The 21,542-nt window shown below is 40.9% G+C and overlaps 1 protein-coding gene and 1 pseudogene across 1 annotated transcript in view; both read left to right on the top strand.

Moving 5' to 3' along the window:
- TDRD12 (tudor domain containing 12) overlaps positions 1-21,542 on the top strand; it is an 87,316-nt gene that overhangs the window by 45,552 nt on the left and 20,222 nt on the right. Inside the window, exons 17-23 of the mRNA XM_070399100.1 lie at positions 266-393; positions 1,753-1,944; positions 5,531-5,659; positions 13,422-13,539; positions 16,228-16,367; positions 16,490-16,710; positions 19,248-19,347. Of these exons, the coding sequence (XP_070255201.1) occupies positions 266-393; positions 1,753-1,944; positions 5,531-5,659; positions 13,422-13,539; positions 16,228-16,367; positions 16,490-16,710; positions 19,248-19,347 (1,028 nt within the window). The remainder of the gene's footprint in view (positions 1-265; positions 394-1,752; positions 1,945-5,530; positions 5,660-13,421; positions 13,540-16,227; positions 16,368-16,489; positions 16,711-19,247; positions 19,348-21,542) is intronic.
- Positions 5,630-6,619, top strand: LOC138997439 (cell division control protein 42 homolog pseudogene; annotated as a pseudogene).

Here is a 21,542-nt window from a genome sequence, read left to right as displayed (position 1 = left end):
TGACACCTCCTGTTTGTTAGATGTTGACTAAACGCTCCCCGTCTTTTAGTTGTGCAGAACGTGATGGAGCCCAGGTAGTTAATCCAGTAATGAGTGGGGTTAGCTGGGCAGGTAAACTTCTTGCCTCACCCACCTGAGTAAGAAAAACAGCTTTTTGTTTTGTTAGAAGGCATCTCTAGAAAGTATGTGGAATCTTAGGAAAGGAAATGTTAGAAAAACCTGTGGAAAATCTAAAATGTTAATTTTTTTTTCTTTTAAAATATAGGTGATATAATGGTTACAACACCACATAGCCTCCTGAGACTTCTCAGATATCAAAGCTTGTTATTTCTTAGACTCTGTCACCTCATTTTGGATGAGGTGGAAGTATTATTCTTTGAAGCTAATGAACAAGTAAGTAAGGCATCCATTTAGATATCATTACTACTCAAATATATAAAATTAAAGTGTTCATTGTTTTTAGGGTTCAAGAAGAGTGTCTATTTGTGGTAGAAGCTGGTTAATTTAAAATTTTTTCTCTTTAATTTCTATGATTAAGAAGAGAGAATTTTTTTCTGAAATTTTCTTACCAGTGTTCTATTTGAAAAGCAAAATTATGGAGGTTTTCGAAATTACTTAATATTTTTCTGATTATAAAAGCAATTTTTATATTAGAAATTTGGGAAATAGAGGAGAGCACTTGAAAACATCCATAATCTTATACTCAGGAAATCACTATCACTATTCTGGGGTAGTTCTTTCTTTTTTGTAATTCCTCATCATAGGAATTAATAATATCAGTACCTTTCTGTGGTAGTTTATAAGTTGCATTTTTTAGTAAATAGCATTGTATTGTTACTGTTCTACAGTGTGATTGTTACTTGCCATATGATATTGAATTCTATGGACATAACATAATTTATTTTATAATTGTCTTATTTTAGATATTTAACATTGTGTGTACGTGTGTGTGTGTGTGTGTGTGTGTGTGTGTGTGTGTGTGGCTTCAGAACATAATACATCTTTTTAGCACATTTCCCATAGGGTAAATTCCTACAAAGGGGATTAATGGATCAAAGACTGAATTCTTATAAGACATTTGTTGGAAGCAGTGTAACATGATGACCAAGAGCAGTCATTTGGGAGCAGTGATGGCCTCAGGTTCAAGTCCAAGCTTTAGATACTGACTCTGTCGGTCTGCACAGGGTTTCTGAATGCCTCTACAATCTCAATTCTGATTTGCAAAACTAATATCCAGAAGACTGCCTTGTACAGTTGCCTTTCTGGAAGCAATTTACACTCCCTTAGGCACTGTACCGCCACCCTGCACACTGCACTCCCTGCACCCCTGGCAGTGGGAGGCCTCAGTCCAGCTTTCTTTTCTAGTCTGATTTGTAACATGGCATCTGATTAGTTTAATCTGTATTTCCTTATTTACTTGTTAAGTTGAGCATGAATTCATACTGGCCATTTGTACTCATTCTTCTATGAACTGCTTGTTTATTATTTTCTGTTGGTGGGATTGTCTTTTTTAATCAGTTGTAGAAGTTTTTGTATAAGGATGTTAATCCTTTGGTACATATGTTACACATATTTACCTGGATGTTAATGTTTTAATTTTGTTTGCACCTAGCATTTTTTCCTTTTTTGTTACTTTTATGTTTGTAAAGGCCTTCTCCACTCTGAAAACAGAAAATATGCAATCCTTTACCTTTTAAGTTTTGTCAAACTAATCTCTTTTGAAATAAAAATTAAATTATACTAATTTTTTAGATGTTTGCTATATTAGATAACTTTAAAAAAAATATTGAAGTTGAAGAAAGGGAATCTGCACCACATCAAATTGTTGCAGTTGGAGTTCATTGGAACAGACATATACAGCATTTAATCAAAGAGTTCATGAATGACCCCTACATCGTGATCACTGCCATGGAAGAGGCTGCTCTCTACGGCGGTGTCCAGCAGGTAATGAGTCATGGGGGCGTGGTGGGGTGCTAATGAATGTGTCATGACTTAATATTAAAAGACTAGAGTCCCCGTGCATGAAATTCGTGCACGGGTAGGGTCCCTAGGCCTGGCTGGCAATCAGGACAGATTGGGGCCTTTCTTCCCCCGGCTGCCAGCCAGAGCCTTCCTTCATTCCACCCGCCCCCTGGTGGTCAGTGCACGCCATAGCGAGCTTTTGAACTCCTGGGCGGTCGAACTCCTGAGGGGACAATTTGCATATTAGCCTTTTATTATATAGGATTATAGCTTTAATGTCCTCAGCAAATCTGTAATTGGGAAGTTAAATTTTTTTTATTTTTTTTATTTTTTATTTTATTTTATTTTTTTTTATTTTTCGCTTAAAGTATTACAAAGGGTATTACATAAGTGTCCTTCCCCCCCCCCCCCCGCCCTTGACAAACCCCTACCTTCCCTTACCCCCCAGTGTCTTATGTCCATTAGTTATGCTTATATGCATGCATACAAGTCCTTCGGTTGATCTCTTACTCCCCTCCCTCCTGCCCCCCAACTCTCTCTGGCCTTCCCACTGCAGTTTGACAATCAGTTTGAGGCAGCTCTGCCTCTGTATCTATTATTGTTCAAAAGTTTGTAATGGTCTTTATTATCCATGAATGAGTGAGATCATGTGGTATTTTTCCTTCATTGACTGGCTTGTTTCACTTAGCATTATGCTCTCCAGTTCCATCCATGATGTTGCAAATGGTAGGAGTTCCTTCTTTTTAACAGCAGCATAGTATTCCATCGTGTAGATGTACCACAGTTTTCTAATCCATTCATCTACTGATGGGCACTTAGGCTGTTTCCAGATCTTAGCTATGGTGAATTGTGCTGCTATGAACATCTGGTTACATATATCCTTTCTGATAGGTGTTTCTGGTTTCTTGGGATATATTCCTAGTAGTGGGATCACAGGGTCAAATGGGAGTTCCATTTCCAATTTTTTGAGGAACCTCCATACTGCCTTCCATAGTGGCTGCACCAGTCTGCATTCCCACCAGCAGTGCACAAGTGTTCCTTTTTCTCCACATCCTCTCCAGCACTTGTCGTTTGTTGATTTGTTGATGATGGCCATTCTGACAGGTGTGAGATGGTACCTCATTGTTGTTTTGATTTGCATCTCTCGGATGATTAGTGACTTTGAGCATGTTTTCATATGCCTCTTGGCTTTCTGAATGTCCTCTTTTGAAAGGTGTCTATTTAGATCCTTTGCCCATTTTTTGATTGGATTGTTTATCTTCTTTTTGTTAAGTTGTATGAGTTCCCTATAAATTTTGGAGATTAAGCCCTTATCAGATATGACGTTGGCAAATATGTTTTCCCAAGAGGTGGGTTTTCTTGTTGTTTTGTTGATGGTTTCTTTTGCTGTGCAGAAGCTTTTTATTTTGATGTAGTCCCATTTGTTCAGTTTCTCTTTAGTTTCAACTGCCCTAGGAGCTGTATCAGTGAAGAAATTGTTTTGGCATAAGTCTGAGATTTTGTTGCCTTTGTATTCTTCTAGAATTTTTATGGTTTCCTGTCGTACATTTAAGTCCTTTATCCATTTTGAGTTTATTCTTGTGTATGGTGTAAGTTGGTGGTCTAGTTTCATTTTCTTGCATATATCTATCCAATTTTCCCAACACCATTTATTGAAGAGACTATCTTGGCTCCATTGTATGTTCATGCCTCCTTTGTCAAAAATTAATTGAGCATATTGGTTCGGGCTAATTTCTGGACTCTCTATTCTATTCCACTGGTCTATATGTCTGTTCTTGTGCCAGTACCAGGCAGTTTTGAGAACAGTGGCTTTGTAATACAGTTTGATATCTGGCATTGAGATCCCACCTACTTTGTTCTTTCTCAGGATCGCTGCAGCTATTCGGGGTCTTTTTTTATTCCAGATGAATTTTTGGAGAGTTCGTTCTAGATCTTTGAAGAAGGCCATTGGTATTTTAATGGGAAGTGCGTTGAATGTATAGATTGCTTTGGGTAGTATGGACATTTTAATGATGTTGATTCTACCAATCCAAGAACATGGTATGTTCTTCCATCTGTTTATGTCTTCCTCTATCTCTTTTTTCAACGTCCTGTAGTTTTCTGAGTAGAGGTCTTTAACCTCTTTAGTTAAGTTTATTCCTAGGTATCTTAATTTTTTTGGTGCGATGGTAAATGGGATTGTTTTTCTAATCTCTCTTTCTGAAAGTTCACTATTGGTGTATAGAAATGCCTCAGATTTCTTGGGGTTAATTTTGTATCCTGCTACATTGCCAAATTCATGTATTAAGTCTAGTAGCTTTTTGATGGAGTCTCTAGGGTTTTGTATGTATAATATCATGTCATCTGCAAATAAGGACAGTTTTACTTCCTCTTTTCCAATTTGGATGCCTTTTATTTCTTCTTCTTGCCTAATTGCAATGGCTAATACTTCCAGTACTATGTTGAACAGGAGTGGTGAGAGTGGGCATCCCTGTCTTGTTCCTGTTCTTAGGGGAAATGGTGTTAGTTTTTGTCCATTGAGTATGATGTTGGCTGTGGGCTTGTCATATATGGCTTTTATTATGTTGAGGTATGATCCTTCTATTCCCACCTTTCTGAGAGTTTTTATCAAAAATGGGTGTTGGATTTTGTCGAATGCTTTTTCTGCATCAATTGATATGACCATGTGGTTTTTTTCTTTCAATTTGTTTATGTGATGTATCACATTTATTGATTTACGGATGTTGTACCATCCTTGCATCTCTGGGATAAATCCTACTTGGTCATGGTGTATGATCCTTCTGATGTACTGCTGGATCCGATTTGCTAAGATTTTGTTGAGGATTTTGGCATCTATGTTCATGAGGGATATTGGCCTGTAATGCTCTTTCATTGTGATGTCTTTACCTGGTTTTGGTATTAGGGTGATGCTGGCTTCATAGAATGAGCTTGGAAGTGTTCCTTCCTCTTGAATTTTTTGTAGTAGTCTGAGGAGGGTAGGTTTTAGTTCTTCCTTGAATGTTTGGTAGAACTCCCCTGTGAAGCCGTCTGGCCCTGGGCTTTTGTTTGCTGGAAGCTTTCTGATGACTGCTTCAATTTCTTCCATAGTTATTGGCCTATTGAGGTTTTTAGATTCTTCCTGATTGAGTTTTGGAATGTTGTATTTTTCTAGGAATTTGTCCATTTCCTCCAGGTTGTCTAGTTTGTTGGAGTAGAGTTGCCCGTAGTATTGTTTAACAATCATTTGTATTTCTGTGGGGTCTGTTGTTATTTCGCCTCTATCATTTCTGATTTGGTTTATTTGGGACCTTTCTCTTTGCTTCTTGGTGAGCCTGGCGAGGGGTTTGTCAATCTTGTTTATCCTTTCAAAGAACCAGCTCTTGGTTTCATTGATTTTCTGTATTGTTTTTTTGGTCTCTATGTCATTGATTTCTGCTCTAATCTTTATTATCTCCTTCCTTGGGAAGTTAAATTTATATTGGTTTCCTACACATCCTTTTGTATTAAAATCATAACTTGCCTAAGTAAAGTAAAACTGGAGCACCTTAAACATTTAAAAAATCACATTGTTTCTGTATTTCCTTACTAGGTGGTACATCTTTGCCTAGAAAGTGAAAAAACCTCTACTTTACTCCAGACTCTTGACTTCATTCCAAGTCAGGCACAGAAGACCTTGATCTTCACCTGTTCTGTAGCTGAAACTGAAATAGTGTGTAAGGTGAGCCTTTCCACACATAAAATGTTCTTGCTGTTTGTTTAAACTGTGATTGGATCTCGAGTCATCAGAATTATTGAGTAAATATTTGACGGGAATAAAAGTTTTCAAGTTCAGCATCCATCAGAATGGGTTCTGCTGCAAAATGAAAAAGGGTGGCAGGCCCGGTGGAGAGGCTGAGGTCATCATTGGATTTGAAATATTTAAAGTGGATATAAAACTGTTTCAACAATGCAGATAATTAAGTGCATTGTTGTGCGTTGCTGTTGGTAAAACATGCCTTCTGATATCCTACACAACAAACAAATTTCCATCTGAGTATGTACTGACCGTTTTTGACAACTATGCAGTCACAGTTATGATTGGTGGAGAGCCATATACTCTTGGACTTTTTGATACTGCAGGGCAAAAGGATTACGACAGATTACGACCGCTGAGTTATCCACAAACAGATGTATTTCCAGTCTGTTTTTCAGTCGTCTCTCCATCCTCATTTGGAAATGTGAAAGAAAAGTGGGTGCCTGAGATAACTCACCACTGTCCAAAGACTCCTTTCTTGCTTGTGGGGACCCAGATCTCAGAGATGACCCCTCTCCGATTGAGAAACTTGCCAAGAACAAACAGAAACCTATCACTCCAGAGACTGCTGGAAAGCTGGCCCGTGACCTGAAGGCTGTCAGGTATGTGGAGTGTTCTGCACTCACACAGAAAGGCCTAAAGAATGTATTTGACGAAGCAGTATCGGCTGCCCTGGAGCCTCCAGAACCGAAGAAGAGCCGCAGGTGTGTGCTGCTATGAACATCTCTCCAGAGCCCTTTCTGCACAGCTGATTTCGGCATACTAAAAGCAATGTTTAAATCAAACGAAAGATTAAAAATTAAAATTTGTTTTTGCAGTAATGACAAATGCCCTGCACCTACCCACATGCACTGGTGTGAAACAAGGCCCACAGATACGTTCCCTTTCCCCTCTCAATACTGGTTAATTTTGAGTAATTGTGTATTGTCAGAAAAGTGATCAGTACTAGTTTTTGTTTTGTTTAAAAGCAAGGCGTGCTTGTGATGACTCTGTAACAGACTAATTGGGGTTGTTGAAGCTGCTCCCGGCTTCCGCTCTGGAGAGTGGTCTGAGACATCTAGTTTTGTTTTTTGTTTGTTTGGGTTTTTTTGCGGTGGGAGGGGGTGTGTGTGTGTGGAATTCGTTTTTATTTAGTCATTTAAAAAAAATTCGTTAACCATTGGACAGCCCTTTAGGTGAGGAGGATGGAGTGATTCCACATTCTACTTCCTAGATCTAGTTTAGAAAACGTGTTCCCCACCGGTGCTCTTAGGAAGGAGTATAGTAAACGCCTCATTTAGTAACATACTCCTTTTTGAAAGTTGCCTTTTCTCTCCACCCTTGAGTAGGTTCAGTATTTGATGAAACTCATGAAAGTGGGTGGAACCTGTCTTGCCCCTCCTCTTTTCTAGGATGCACTATATATGTGACTGACTTTCAAGGAAATTTGTTAGCCGTTTGCTGATTTTTTTTTTTGAAGTTAAAGTCTAACTTCTTTCACTGATAAATGAAGAAAATATTGCACCTTTTGAAATATACCAAATAGATTAAGTACACAATTAAAAAAACATTTTTTCCTTGTCAGTCATTGTTTTATATAGATGTGCAGCTTAATAGTGTATGATATGGTGTTCCTAGAACACAGCTGAAGACCTGGTATATAGGAGGGGTGCTAGAAGACAGATGTCTGTGGAATGTTCACATCCTCTTCAAGTTATGAGGATGGAGACCTGCTTCATTAAGAAGCTAGGGGTGGGGTGGGGGTGGAGAGAACATTTAACAGCATGGGGACCAGTCAGGGGAATCCCCTTTCTGTTTTGCATGAGGAACCCTAGAGCAGCCAGTTGAGGCTCTAGTTTAATAAAAACCATGGAGAGAGTCTTCTGAAGACTCTTCATAAGTGTTAATAGGGATTTTATCAGCTTATTTTGGTTGCAGTTTCCAACATTGTTAAACATGTTTAGGTAATATTCTCCACCCTCCCCAAATCCCAGTTCTTGTAGTTTCATTAGTGTTGAACCAATGCTTTCTCGTGTCTCAATTCTTTGTATATGCATTCTTTTCAGATGTATTAAACAAACAAAAAACCCTTCCAAAAAAAAAAAAGAAAGAAAATAAAAAGGGTGGCAGGAGGCCTGCCGCTGAGGGGAGGGGCCGAGGTGGGGTGGCCTTTCCTCTGAGGCAAATGTTCCCCAGGAGGGTAGGGCTTTCTGTTTTGTCTCGGCAGAGCATTCGAAGGATCTGATTCACGAAGTGCCAACGTCTTCTGTACCCTCTATTTAAGAAAATAGAGAAAATTAATACTAAATATACATTATGTAGCCAGAAAAGCCAAATAAATTGGCTAAAGATTGATTTAATCTAATTGTGTATAAATTAACGCTAAAATGTAGAAACGAGGCCAAATACAAAATAAAATAATCAGTAGTACATTACATTAGAGCAATAATGAACTAGCAGGTGATGTTAAAAAGCTCCCGTTGAGCCTGGCCAGTGTGGCTCGGGGTTGAGCATCCACCTATGAACGAGGAGGTCATGATGTGAGTGAGCGTTGCAGACTTGATCCCCAGTGGGGGAGAAGGGGCCAGCTGATCAGTGATTCTCTGTCATCATTGATGTTTCTGTCTCTCCCTCTCCCTTCCTCTCTGAAATCAGTCTCTAATAATAAAAGTGTAATATGCTAATTAGACTGGACGTCCTTCCAGACGACCTTCCGGATGAAGCCAGGGCTTCAAGGGAAGCCTGGGTCCTGAGTGCCAGAGGGAAGCTGGTGCTGGCAGCCGGGGGAAGGAAGGCCTACTCTTGCATGAATTTCATGCATTGGGCCTCTAGTAAAAATATATTTTTTTAAAAAGCTCCTGTTGATAATAGTGCCATAAATTTGGTGTATACATATAGATACACAGTTAACTCTCAAACAGCACAACCCGAAACACCAAACCGGTTTGAACTGCATGGGTCAATTTATAAATGTTTTTTTTTTCTTTTTAAATTTATCTTTATTGTTGAAAGTATTACAGATGGTCCCTTTGTTTTTCTTTTCCCATTGATCCCCTTCACCCCACACCCGCCTCTCCCAGGCCTTCACTACACTCTTCTCTGTGTCCATGGGTTATGCATATATGCATATAAGTTCCTGGTTAATCCCTGCCCACCCACCCTCCCAGCCCCATCTTCCCTCTGAAATTCGTCAGTCTGTTCCATGCTTCTATGTCTGGATCTATTTTGTTCATCAGTTTATTTTGTTCATTAGATTCCATATATGAGTGAGATCATGTGATACTTATCTTTCTCTGACTGGCTTATTTAGTTTAGCATAATACTCTCCAGGTCCATCCATGTTGTTGCAAATGGTAAGAGTTTTTTCATTTTTACAGCCGAGTTGTATTCCATTGTGTAAATGTACCATAGTTTTTGTCTACTCATCTGCTGATGGGCACTTAGGCTGTTTCCAAATCTTAGCTGTCAGAATGGCTACCATCAACAACTCCAAGAAATGACAAGTGCTGACCAGGGTGTGGAGAAAAAGGAATCCTAGTACATCGCTGGTGGGAATGCAGACTGGTGCAGCCATTATGGGAAAAAGTATTGCGTTTCCTCAAAAAATTAAATATGGGACTACCATTTGACCCAGTGATCCCACTTCTAGGAATATATTTTAAGAAACCCGAAATACCAGATTAAAAATGGTGGCAGAGGAGGAGGATGCTGCATGGACATGCTCCCAGGAGCAAACTGGAATTACAACTGAAATATGGAAAGGCTTCCTGAATAGTTAATGGAAAACTAACAGGAGAGAACCCTGATACCCAAGGACCGAAGGTGGAGACAGCATAGAGACCGGTAGGAGGGGCGGAGGCGCCAAAGGGCTGGCCAGGCACCCACAGATGGCAACTGAAGTCCCGGAGAGATATCTCAACTGTGGGGAGGAGGGGGGGCGGTTGGGCCACTGAGAACTCTGGGACCTATTCCCGAAGCTGGGCTCCCCAGCAGAGAGCACCAAAATGAGAAGGGTACCCACATAGCATCTAGCTGTGAAAAGCAGTGGGGTGCTGTCTACCAGGGAGTGGCAGCTGAAAGTTCGGGCACCCTCTTAAAGGGCCAAGGCACAAGAATTCCCTGTGGAGCCACCCACCTTGTGCTCTGGCAGAGGGAGGGTGAAGTGGACTGGAGCTGTGAGAGCAAAACCCAGGACTGGGGACTCGGGGGATAGAGCTCAGAAGGCAGACACCCCAAGTTTCCTGGGCTGAGTCATTCCCTTACACAGCGGAGACATCTTTCCCATATAGACATCTGCCTTGGGGGGTGGGTAGGGGAGGGGGAAAGGAGGGAAGACAGACAGTTAACACACCCTATTGGAAAACACCTTGCCCTGAGGCCACTTAAGAGATTAAAAGTAACAATTAGCCTCCAGGCAGAAGCAGCTGTCCCACCCTGTTGAAAATACTCTTGCCACACCTGAGGACAATTACCTGGGGGCGATTCAAGTCAGAATCTTATTAGTCTCTAGACCAGTGGTTCTCAACCTTCCTAATGCCTCGACCCTTTATTACAGTTCCTCACATTGTGGTGACCCCCAACCATAAAATTATTTTCGTTGCTACTTCATAACTGTAATTTTGCTACTGTTATGAATCATAATGTAAATATCTGATATGCAGGATGTATTTTCGTTGTTACAAATTGAACATAAAGCATAGTGACTAATCACAAAAACAATATGTAATTATATATGTGTTTTCCGATGGTCTTAGGCGACCCCTGTGAAAGGGTCGTTCGACCCCCAAAGGGGTCGCAACCCACAGGTTGAGAACTGCTGCTCTAGACCAGTGGTTCTCAACCTTGGCTGCACATTAGAATCACCTGGGAATCTTTTTAAAATCCTGATTTCTGGGCCTCATCCTCCAGAAATTCTTTGTTATGGGGTGGGCCACAACATTAGTAACAAAGAAACAGAATTTCCGGAGGATGAGGCCCAGAAATCAGGATTTTAAAGAGATTCCCAGGTGATTCTAATGTGCAGCCAAGGTTGAGAACCACTGCTCTAGACAGAGGTGGTCTCTGGAGGCTCTGAGTCTTTGCCTGATCCAATTAGTCAGAACAGCCTTTAATACTGTCCTGCACTAGAGCAGCGGTTCTCAACCTGTGGGTCTCGACCCCTTTGGGGGTCGAACGACCCTTTCACAGGGGTCGCCTAAGACCATCAGAAAACACATATATATAATTACATATTGTTTTTGTGATTAATCACTATGCTTTAATTATGTTAGATTTGTAACAATGAAATTGGGGGTCACCACAACATGAACTGTATTAAAGGATCACAGCATTAGGAAGGTTGAGAACCACTGCACTAGAGATTGAGAGGTATAGAGGATCTATCTAAATCATAGCCACAAACCCCAACAGACAACCAAAATGAGGAAACAAAGAAACAACCCCCAAATGAAAGAACTAGCGAATTCACCAGAAGAAGAGATAAATGAAGCAGAGATAAGAAATTTATCTGAAACAAGTTCAGAGTAATGTTAAAAATGCTCAACAGTATGAAAAAAGATACAGTAACTATGAAAAAAGAACAGTCTGAGATAAAGAACGACATATCACAAATAACACATTGGAAGGAATACACAGCAGATTAGGTGAAGCTGAAGATCGAATCAGTGAATTAGAAGACAGAGTTGAAAAGATCACTCAATTAGAGAACCAAAAAGAAAAAAAATTAAAAAACAGGAGGCCAGCTTAAGGGAGCTGTGGGACAACGTGAAACGTAACAATATTAGAATAGTAGGTATGCCTGAAGAGGCAGAAAGGGAGAAAGGGAGAAAGGAATAGAGAAGGTGTTTGATGAAATAATGGTAGACAACTTCCCTAACATGGTAAAGGAAAAAAATCACACAAGTTCAGGAATCACAGAAAACCCCAGTAAGAAGAACCCAAACAAACTCAGACACATCATAATTAAAATGCCAAAAATTAAAGACAAAGAGAATCTTGAAGGTAGCAAGAGAAAAGAAAGCTGTTACCTACAAAGGAGTTCCCATAAGGCTGCCACCTGATTTCTCATCAGAAACTCTACAGGCCAGAAGGGAATGGCATGAAGTACTCAAGGTAATGGAAAGCAAGGATCTGAGACCAAGATTACTATATCCAGCAAGTCTATCATTCAAAATAGACGGTCAAATAAAGAGCTTCCCAGACAAAAAAAAAAAAAAAAAAGGCTAAAGGAGTGCATCACCACCAAGCCAGCATTACAAGAAATGCTAAAGGGATTGCTGTAAGGGATTGCTGAGAATAAACAGAGAGAGAAACCTAGCCATACAGAATTAAAATGGCTATAAATAAGTACCTCTCAATAATAACCCTAAATGTAAATGGATTAAATGCTCCAATCAAAAGTGTAGGGTAGCTGAATGGATACAAAAACATGACCCAACTATATGCTGTCTACAAGAGACCCACCTCAAAACAAAAGACACACACAAGATGAAAGTGAAGGGATGGAAAAAATTTTCCATGCAAATGAAAAAGAAAAAAAAGCTGGAGTAGCAATACTCATATCTGACAAAGTAGACTTTAAAAGCATCATGCTAAGCGAAATAAGCTAGTCAGAGAAAGATAAATATCATATGATCTCACTCATTTGTGGAATATAATGAACAACGTAAACTGATGAACAAAAATAGAGCCAGAGGGAAAAAAATATATATACTAGAATATAATAGAAGTAATCCTGTTATTTGCAGATTTTCCTACAACTTTTGTGATATCATACTATGTTAGTACAGTTTTGGTAATATACTTAAAATCTTTTTATTCTTGAAATATTAATGTTTATTGCATGTAATATTATATGTAAGATCATTTTTCTTGAATAATTGGTGTTTATTGCATGTAACATTTAAAATCGTTTTTCTTGAGATATTTTTATTGCATGTAACATTATTATATTTAAGATTGTTTTTCTTGAAATATTAAGGTTTGTTGCATGTAACATTATTTTATTTAAAATCATTTTTCCTGAAATTAAAAAAAAACCTGAAAAAAAAGTAAAACTGGAAAATAAAAAGAAACCCAAAACACCAGTCAGAAGGGATATATGCACCCCTATGTTCACAGCAGTGCAATCTACAATACACGTGTTTTTTTCAGTACATTCAGTTCTGTAAATGTATTTTCTTTTCCTTTTGAATTTCTTAATATTTTTTCTCTAGCTTTATTGTAAGAATGCAGTATATAATACAGATAACATACAAGATGTGTGTTGAGTGTCCTCAGGAGGCTTGTTGTTAAAAGTAGGCTATAAGTAGTTAATGTTTTGGGGAGTCAAAAGCGGATTTTCAACTGCGTGGGCGGTCAGCGCTCTAACCCGTATGTTGTTCCAGGGTCTACTGTATGTACATGTATTTGTATGTATACATGTGTATACACACATATACATACACACACACGCACGTGTGCATTATTTGAAAAAGAAGGAAAATAAGCAAAATAGTATTTGTTTCACTTGAGCAAATTTTTAGATCTAAAACTGGGAATTTTGGGAATATATTTATTTAAATCAACAATCATCTCATAAGAATTATTTGATCAGTGATACAATACCCTCATAGATAATTTTAAATGGTTTATATTGATGATTATTGACAACAATTAAATTCAAGTTTATGTTCTTGACTGTGAACTGTTCTCTTGGTTTCATCTTTAGGTGGTAGAAAGCAGTTCAATATTTTGCTTGAAAATGCATAAAGAAATGGTTTTTAATTTAAAAAGTGTATTAGAACAATGGAAGAAGAAGTTAAGTTCTGGCTCTCACATTGTATTAGGTATGTGTTTTAATTTCTCCTTATATTTAGAGAAGGCAGAGGTATTAGGAATCATGCCTTCAATTCATTTCTATATCTCATCTCCAAATTTCTCATCATTTCCCAGATTTATTGAGAATTTATTAATCTGAATTCCAAAATGAAAATTAAGATGTTAACGTTGCCCTAGCCAGTGTGGCTCGGTTGGGTGTTATCCTGTGCACTGAAAGGTTTCCGGTTCGGTTTTCTGTTAGGGCACATGCCCTGCTTTCGGGCTTGATCCCCGGTAGGGGGTGTGCAGGAAGCAACTGATGAATGTTTCACTCTCACACCAATGTTTCTTTCTCTCCCTCTCCCTTCCTCTTTCGCTAAAAATCAATTAAAAAAATTTTTTAAACATTTCATAGGGCTCTCAGGACATTAGGCAGCAACCTTCCTTAGTCTAGACATTCTCCCTAGAGCTCCAGCTTGAGGATCACTGTCTCATTTATATATACCCACGTGCCTGTGATGAAGCATGTCATAAATGATTGTGACATTTAGTATTAGAAATTTAAAAGTCAAAATGTATAAAATAAATGTTAAAATAGATATGGGCAGCCCAAATTTTCAACAAAAAGAGGGTTTTTTTTCTTAAGCTAAAAGGAGACCACTTTTCTCTGGAATTTAATCACAGGGCTGTGACATATATTAGAAAAAATGGGAAAGCCCTGGCCCAGTAGCTCAGTTGGTTAGAGTGTTAGCCTGATATGCCAAGGCTGTGGGTTCCATCCCTGGTTAGGGTACATACAAAAGGCATCCAGTGACTGCATAAACAAGTGAAACAGCAAAGTGATGTCTCTCTCACCCCGCCCCCTCTTCCTCTCTCTCTCAAGTCAATAAATAAAAAGAAAAAGGGCCTGGCTGGTGTGGCTCAGTGGTTGAGCATAGACCTATGAACCAGGAGGTCACGGTTGGATTTCCAGTTAGGGCACATGCCTGGGTTGTGGGCTCAATCCCCAGTAGGGGGCGTGCAGGAGGCAGCCAATCAATGATTCTTTCTCATCATTGATGTTTCTATCTCTCTCTTCCTCTCCCTTCCTCTCTGAAATCAATAAAAAAAATATATTTTTTTAAAAGGAAAAGGGTTTTTTGCATCTAAAAAGTAAAATGCAATAAAGAAATGTATTGAAGTACTACAGGCCTGATGCACGAAATTCGTGCAAGGGTCTTGGCCCCTTCTCCCATGGCAGCCACCTCTGCCTCGGTTCCCACCCCCCTCTGCTTCAGCTCCTGCCCGCTGTGGCTTTGTCCAGAAGGAAGGATGTTCAGTCTAATTAGCATATTATGCTTTTATTATTATAGACTAGGGGCCCAGTGCACGAAATTCGTGCACTGGTGGGGGGGAGTGTCCCTCAGCCCAGCCTGCCCCCTCTCACATACTGGGAGCCCTCAGGTGTTGACCCCCATCACCCTCCAATCGCAGGATCGGCCCCTTGCCCAGGCCTGATGCCTCTGCCAGAGGTGTCAGGCCTGGGCAGGGGACCCTCATTTCCCCCCCGATCACTGGTTCTGCCCCCCGCCCAAGCCTGACGCCTCTGACCCAGGCTTCAGGCCTGGGCAAGGGGACCCTCATATCCCCCCAATCACCGGCTCCGCCCCCCACCCAGGCCTGATGCCTCTGGCCCAGGCATCAGGCCTGGGCAGGGGACCCCCAGCCCCCTCCAATTGCTGGCTCCGCGCCCCGCCCAGGCCTGATGCCTTGGCCAGAGGAGTTGACCCTCATCACCCTCCGATCGCTGATCACCGGATCGGCCCCTTGCCCAGGCCTGAGGCCTCCGGCAGAGGTGTCAGGCCTGGGCAGGGGACCCCTAGCTCCCACCATTCCCGGCTCCGCCCCTGCTACCCACGATCTCTGGCACCGCCCCTGCCAAGACCTAAGGCCTCTGGTGGAGGCATTAGTCCTGGGCAGGAGACCGCCAGCTCCCCGCGATCTCCCGCTCTGCCCCTGCCTAGACCTAATGCCTCTGGCCAAGGCGTTAGGCCTGGGCAGGGGACCCCCAGCTGCTCATGATTGCTGACTCCGCCCCTGCCCATGCCTAACGCCTCTGGCCGAGGCCTTAGGCCTGGGCAGGGGACCCCCAGCTCCCTGTGGTTGCAGGCTCCGCCCCTGCCTAGACCTAACACCTCTGGCCAAGGCATTAGGCCTGGGCAGGGGACCCCCAGCTCCCCTCGAACTCCCGCTCTGCCACTGCCCAGGCAAGGGACCCCTAGCTCCCGGGACTGCCAGCTTCGCCCGTGCCCAGCTCCCATCGCTGGCTCCACCCCTACTTCCCGCTATCACTGGCCAGGGCGGCAAAGGCGCCCGATTCTCCGATCATGGCTGGAGGGCAAGGCAAAGGCGGCCCTGCCCCCCGGCTCTTAGCTCCCCCCTGGGTTTCCGATCACTGTCAGTGGCAGGGGGCTTCTTCCTGCTTTCCCTTTCGCCTCCCTGCATTGTGCCCACATATGCAAATTAACCGCCATCTTTGTTGGCGGTTAACCGCCATCTTAGTTGGCAGTTAATTTGCATATCACCCTGATTAGCCAATGAAAAGGGTAGCGGTCGTACGCTAATTACCACGTTTCTCTTTTATTAGATTAGATTATTACAGTTGGTTGCTGGAATTGTTTGGTAGAGTGCGGTAAAACCCTAGTCTCATTTGAAATTGTTGGTATCCTTTTCTCTAGCCTTAACTGATGACTGCATACCACTCTTGGCCATTACTGATGCCACGTGTGTGATTCACTTCAGCTTTCCTTCCTCACCAAAAATTTTTGGTGGACGCCTATATTGCATGTCTGATCATTTTCAGAGTTTAACTGAACAGGTTTGATTATGTTTTATTATCTTTAAATATTTTACTGTGTAATAAAAAATTCAGAATCCACAAAGTTTTGTTGTTCAGACTGGTATGGATGATCCACTTCCTTTATTCACCCCGATTTTAAGGGTTCTCTTGCAAAACAGGGAGGTAAAAAGGCCAAATCTGTCTTGCTGTTGACGGAGAGAAGTTCATGCCATGCTGTGGGTGTTTTGCGATACTTGGAAAGAGCAGATGCCAAGATTCCATCGGAGCTGTATCAGTTTACTGCAGGCGTTCTAGAAGCCAAGGAGGACAAGAAAGCCGGAAGGCCTCTCTGTCCGTATCTTAAGGCTTTTGGATTTTGCAAGTAAGTCAGGCATCTTTTTTTATCTTTGAGATATACGGTAAAGGGCACAGGTGGTCAGTTTACAGCTCGATGACTTGTGACATGTGTGCACCCATGTAAACCACCACCCGGCTCTGAGAGAGCACCCAGAGACCCTCGCATGCTCCTTCCCAAGGTGCCCTTCCTCCAGAAGTAACACCCTCCTGATATCCATCAACATTGATCCGTTTTGCTTGTTTTTTAACTTCATATTCAACCTAATATCTGTGACATTTATCTGTGTTGTTATGTATCTCAGCCTTTTGCTTATTTGTTTATTTAGTGGCTCAGTATTCTATTATATGAATACTAGAGGCCTGGTGCACGAATTCATGCAAGGGTGGGGTCCCTGGGTCTGGCTGGTGATCAGGGCTGATTGGGGCCATCTCGCCCAGTCCTGGTCAGGGCTGACTGGCTGGGGGAAGGGACCGCGGGAGGTTGGCTGTGGGAGCGCACTGACCACCAGGGACAGCCTGTGTTAAGCACCTGCCCCCTGGTGGTCAGTGCGCATCATAGCTACCAGCCGGTCGGTTGGTCATACCGGTCACTTAGGCTTTTATATACAGTATATAGAAGATAACACAATGTATATATCTATTCTCTTGATGATCCTATGAGTTGTTTCCAGTTTGAGCTATTTTATAGGAAGCTGCTGTGAACATTCTTGTACCTATATTTTTGTGGAAATATGAACCCATTTCTCATGATTATATACTTTGGAGTGGAATTGCTGGATCATGGGATAAGCATATGTTTAACTTTTCCAAAGTGCTTGACCATTTTACAGTTTAATCAGTAACGTATGAGAAGGTTTGAGTTGCTTTATATCCTCACCAACACTTAGAATTCTGGGGTGTAGTGGTAAACCATTGTGATTTTCTTTTGTGTTTTCCTAATAATTAATGATGCTGACTGTCTCTTCATATGCTTGTGGGATGTGCCTGTTACGGTCTTTTGCCCATTTTTAAAAAATGGGTGTTTATCTTTTTCTTACTGGTTTGTAGGATTAATTAATTTATTCTAGATAGAAGTGCTTTGTCAGATATATGCATTGAGAATATCTTCTCCCAGTCTGTGGCTTGTGTTTTCACTCTTTTAATAGTCTTTTGATGAACAGACATTTTAAATACTGACGAAGTATTTTGTGGCTACTGTTTTTCATGTCCTATGTAAGAAATATGTGTCTGTCTCCAGGTCATGAAGACAGTCTCCTGTATCCTCTAGAACAGTGGTTCTCAACCTTCCTAATGCTGCGACCCTTTAATACAGTTCCTCATGTTGTGGTGACCCCCAATTTCATTGTTACAAATTGAACATAATTAAAGCATAGTGATTAATCACAAAACCAATATGTAATTATAATGTGTTTTCCAATGGTCTTAGGTGACCCCTGTGAAAGGGTCGTTCCACCCCCAAAGGGGTCGCGACCCACAGGTTGAGAACCGCTGCTCTAGAAGCTTTGTAGCTTTAGCTTTCACATTTAGGTGTGTGATCCATATTGAGTTAACTTTTGTGTACAGTGTGAGATTTGAGGCACAGCTTACTTTTTCCAAATGGATAATCACTTGCTGCAGCATCATTTATTTAAATCATCATTGTGTCCTCACTGAGTTTGTGCCTTTAATATAAACCAGATGACAGTATATGTGTTCCCTTTGTGGACTCTTTCGGTTACCTGGTCTACTTGTCTATCCTTATACCAGTCTATTTTTTCTCAAGTATTGTAGCATATATTATAGTGAGTCTTGGCATCTGGTATATTAAGTTCCCCAACTTTGCCCTTCCTTCTTCAAGGTTGTTTTGGCTACTATAAGTCTCTTGCATCTCTATATACATTGTAAAACAGGTTGTCAACTTGTTCAAAAACTCTGCTGGAATTTTGATAGCAACTGCATCGATTCTGTAAATCAGTTTGGAGAATATGGATATCTTAACAGTAATGGGAGCCTCTCCCTAATCCAGACATAATGCCATTACTTGATACATAAATGGATGGCTGGGACTGGGTAGTAGGTGTCTAATAATTTATCTATTGGATTTAATGTAATTTTAAGATAACTTGACATGTATTTTTTAAATCTATGTTACATTAAACAGGTTATTGTCAGCAGTTTCCACTATGCCTTTAAATAGAATGTTGACTTTTAAAACTGAAGCTCCAACTATTTCTAAGTTTGGGTTAAGGCCAGCATGTCAAACTCAAAGGCTAACACGGGCCAAATAAAGGAGGCATGCGGCCTGCAGGCTGTGACTTTGACATGCTTGGGTTAAGGAATGGCTCAGAGTCTATCTTGGAAATCCATTTGTTCATTTATGTATTACACTTAAGAATGTCTAAAGAAATAATGAAGTAACTCGTTAATTCAGCATTAATTAAAATTTAGGGTCCTTTTCACATATTTATGCATTGTTAGTGTCATTTGCAGTATTTAGTATATTTTAAAGTGTTTCAAATAAAAGTTCTCTGATTTAAATTATAAATTCATCTCTGATTTTAAAATCTGGGTACTTTTTTTCAGAGACAAAAGGATTTGTCCTGATCGACACCATATTAATCCAGAAATAGACAATCCAAGAAAATTATCCAACCAAGCTATACCATTGTTTGGATACATTAAAGTAAGTTCTGTTGAAGATTGTTTTGTTGAACGATTAATGGTCATTTTAATGGACATATTTTTCTGCAGCAGAACCTTAGTAGAATATAATTATGATTTCCAGTGGTCAGTATTAATTTACCACCATTAATCCAACAATAGGCACCGATCCTTAGAAGGCTCCCAGGTTATTTAGAAAACCAAGGTCAAATTGGGGAAGTGGATAAACCCCTTCAACAATTTCAGAAAGAGCGTTTTTGCGGGGGAGGGATTATTAAAAATGATGCATTGACCACATGAGTCTTTTCAGAGCATCCATGATTATTGCTTTGAGGAAAATTCTGAGATGCAGATAGAATTGCTGAGTTTTCTTTTGAATCCTTTTTATTACTTTTTGAGCTTGATTTCCTTTTCACCTTCCCTTTCCCTTAAAGCAGCGGTTCTCAACCTGTGGGTCGCGCCCCCTTTGGCGGTCGAACGACCCTTTCACAGGGGTCGCCTAAGACCATCCTGCATATCAGATATTTACATTACGATTCATAACAGTAGCAACATTACAGTTATAAAGTAGCAACGAAAATAATTTTATGGTTGGGTCACAACATGAGGAACTGTATTTAAAGGGCCCGAAGGTTGAGAACCACTGTCTTAGAGTATATCTGTTGTGCTGTACTCATTTTCGGTGATTGCTGTAACAAACCATAAACTGGGTGACTCACAACAACAGATTTATTGTCCTGGTTGAGTGTCATCCTGTGCACCGAAAGGTCATAGGTTCAATTCCTGGTCAGAGCGCATACCCAGGTTTTAGGATCGATCCTCATGTTTCTCTCTCACATGGATGTTTTCTCAACTACTTGAGTAAATACCAAAGAGTGTGATCGTAGCACTCTATAGTAAGACTTTTTGTTTTGAAAAAAACTGCCATACTGTTTTCTGAAGGGCCTGTGCCCTTTTGCATTCCCACCAGCAGTAAATGAGTTTTACCAGCATTTGATGTTGTCAGTGTTTTGGCTCTTAGCCTTTCTAATAGGGTATTTTTTCCATTGAATTTTAGAGAGTGGGAGAGAGGGAGGGAGGTGGAGAGAGAAATATTGATGTGAGACACATTGATTGGTAGCCTCCCACACACATCCCAACCAAGGTCAGGGATCGAACCTGCAAAACAAGGTTTGTGCCCTTGACTGGGAATCAAACCCGAGACCCTTCAGTGCGTGGGCTGACGATCTGTCTACTGAGCCATACCGGCCAGGGTGGTCAGGGTGGTAGTGGTATCTTGTTTTAATTCGTATTTCCCTGATGACATATAATTTTGTTTTGTTTTGTCTTTTTTTAATCCTCACCTGAGGATATTTTTCCATTGATTTTTATAGAGTGGAGGGGGAGAGACCGAGAGATACATCAATGTGAGAAAGACACATTGATTGGTTGCATCTGGGGCCAGGGATCGAGCCTGCAACTGAAGTATGTGCCTGTGACTGGTATCGAACCTGCGACCCTTCAGTCTGCAGGCTGATGCTTTATCCACTGAGCCAAACTGGCAGGGCCCTGATGACATGATTTTGAACATCTTTTCATATGCTTATTTGTTGCTTGTATATTTTTTTTTGGTGGGCTGCCCATTTTTTAATCTGATTGTATGTTGTTTTAAATCTTTATTGTTGAGAATATTACAGATGTTTCCCTTTTTCCTCTCATTGCCCCCCACTGCCCTGTTCCCGCCCCACCCAAGGCCTTCACCTCTCTACTGTCTGTGTCTATAGGTAATGCATATGTGTATATAAGATCTTTGGTTAATCTCTCCCTGCTCCCCAACCCCCTTCCCTCTGAGATTCGTGAATCTGTTCCATGGCTCTTATTCTATTTTATTCATCAGTTTATTTTGCTCATTAGGTTTCTTGTTTGTTTGATTTTTAAATTTAGTTATTGATAGATATGTATTTATTGCCATTTTATTATTCATCTTTTTTCTCTTCCTCCCCTTCTTTCTCTTCCACCTCCTCCTCCCTCCCCCTTCTTCCCTTCCCCCCCTCCTCCTGCTCCTTCTCTCCCCTCTCCCCCCTCTCCCTGTATCCCCCTCCCCCTCAACATTTCATGTAATAGTGTTTTGGTGGTGATGAACTCCTTTAGCTTTTTCTTGTCTGTGAAGCTCTTCATCTGATCTTTCATTCTAAATGATAGCTTTGCTGGGTAGAGTAATCTTGGTTGTAGGTCCTT

This window comes from Myotis yumanensis, unplaced genomic scaffold (genome assembly GCF_028538775.1).
Source record: "Myotis yumanensis isolate MYYU_CA2020_CCGP unplaced genomic scaffold, mMyoYum1.0.hap1 SCAF_18, whole genome shotgun sequence".
NCBI classification, from domain to species: Eukaryota; Metazoa; Chordata; class Mammalia; order Chiroptera; family Vespertilionidae; genus Myotis; species Myotis yumanensis.
This window is presented reverse-complemented; position numbering and strand designations above follow the sequence as displayed.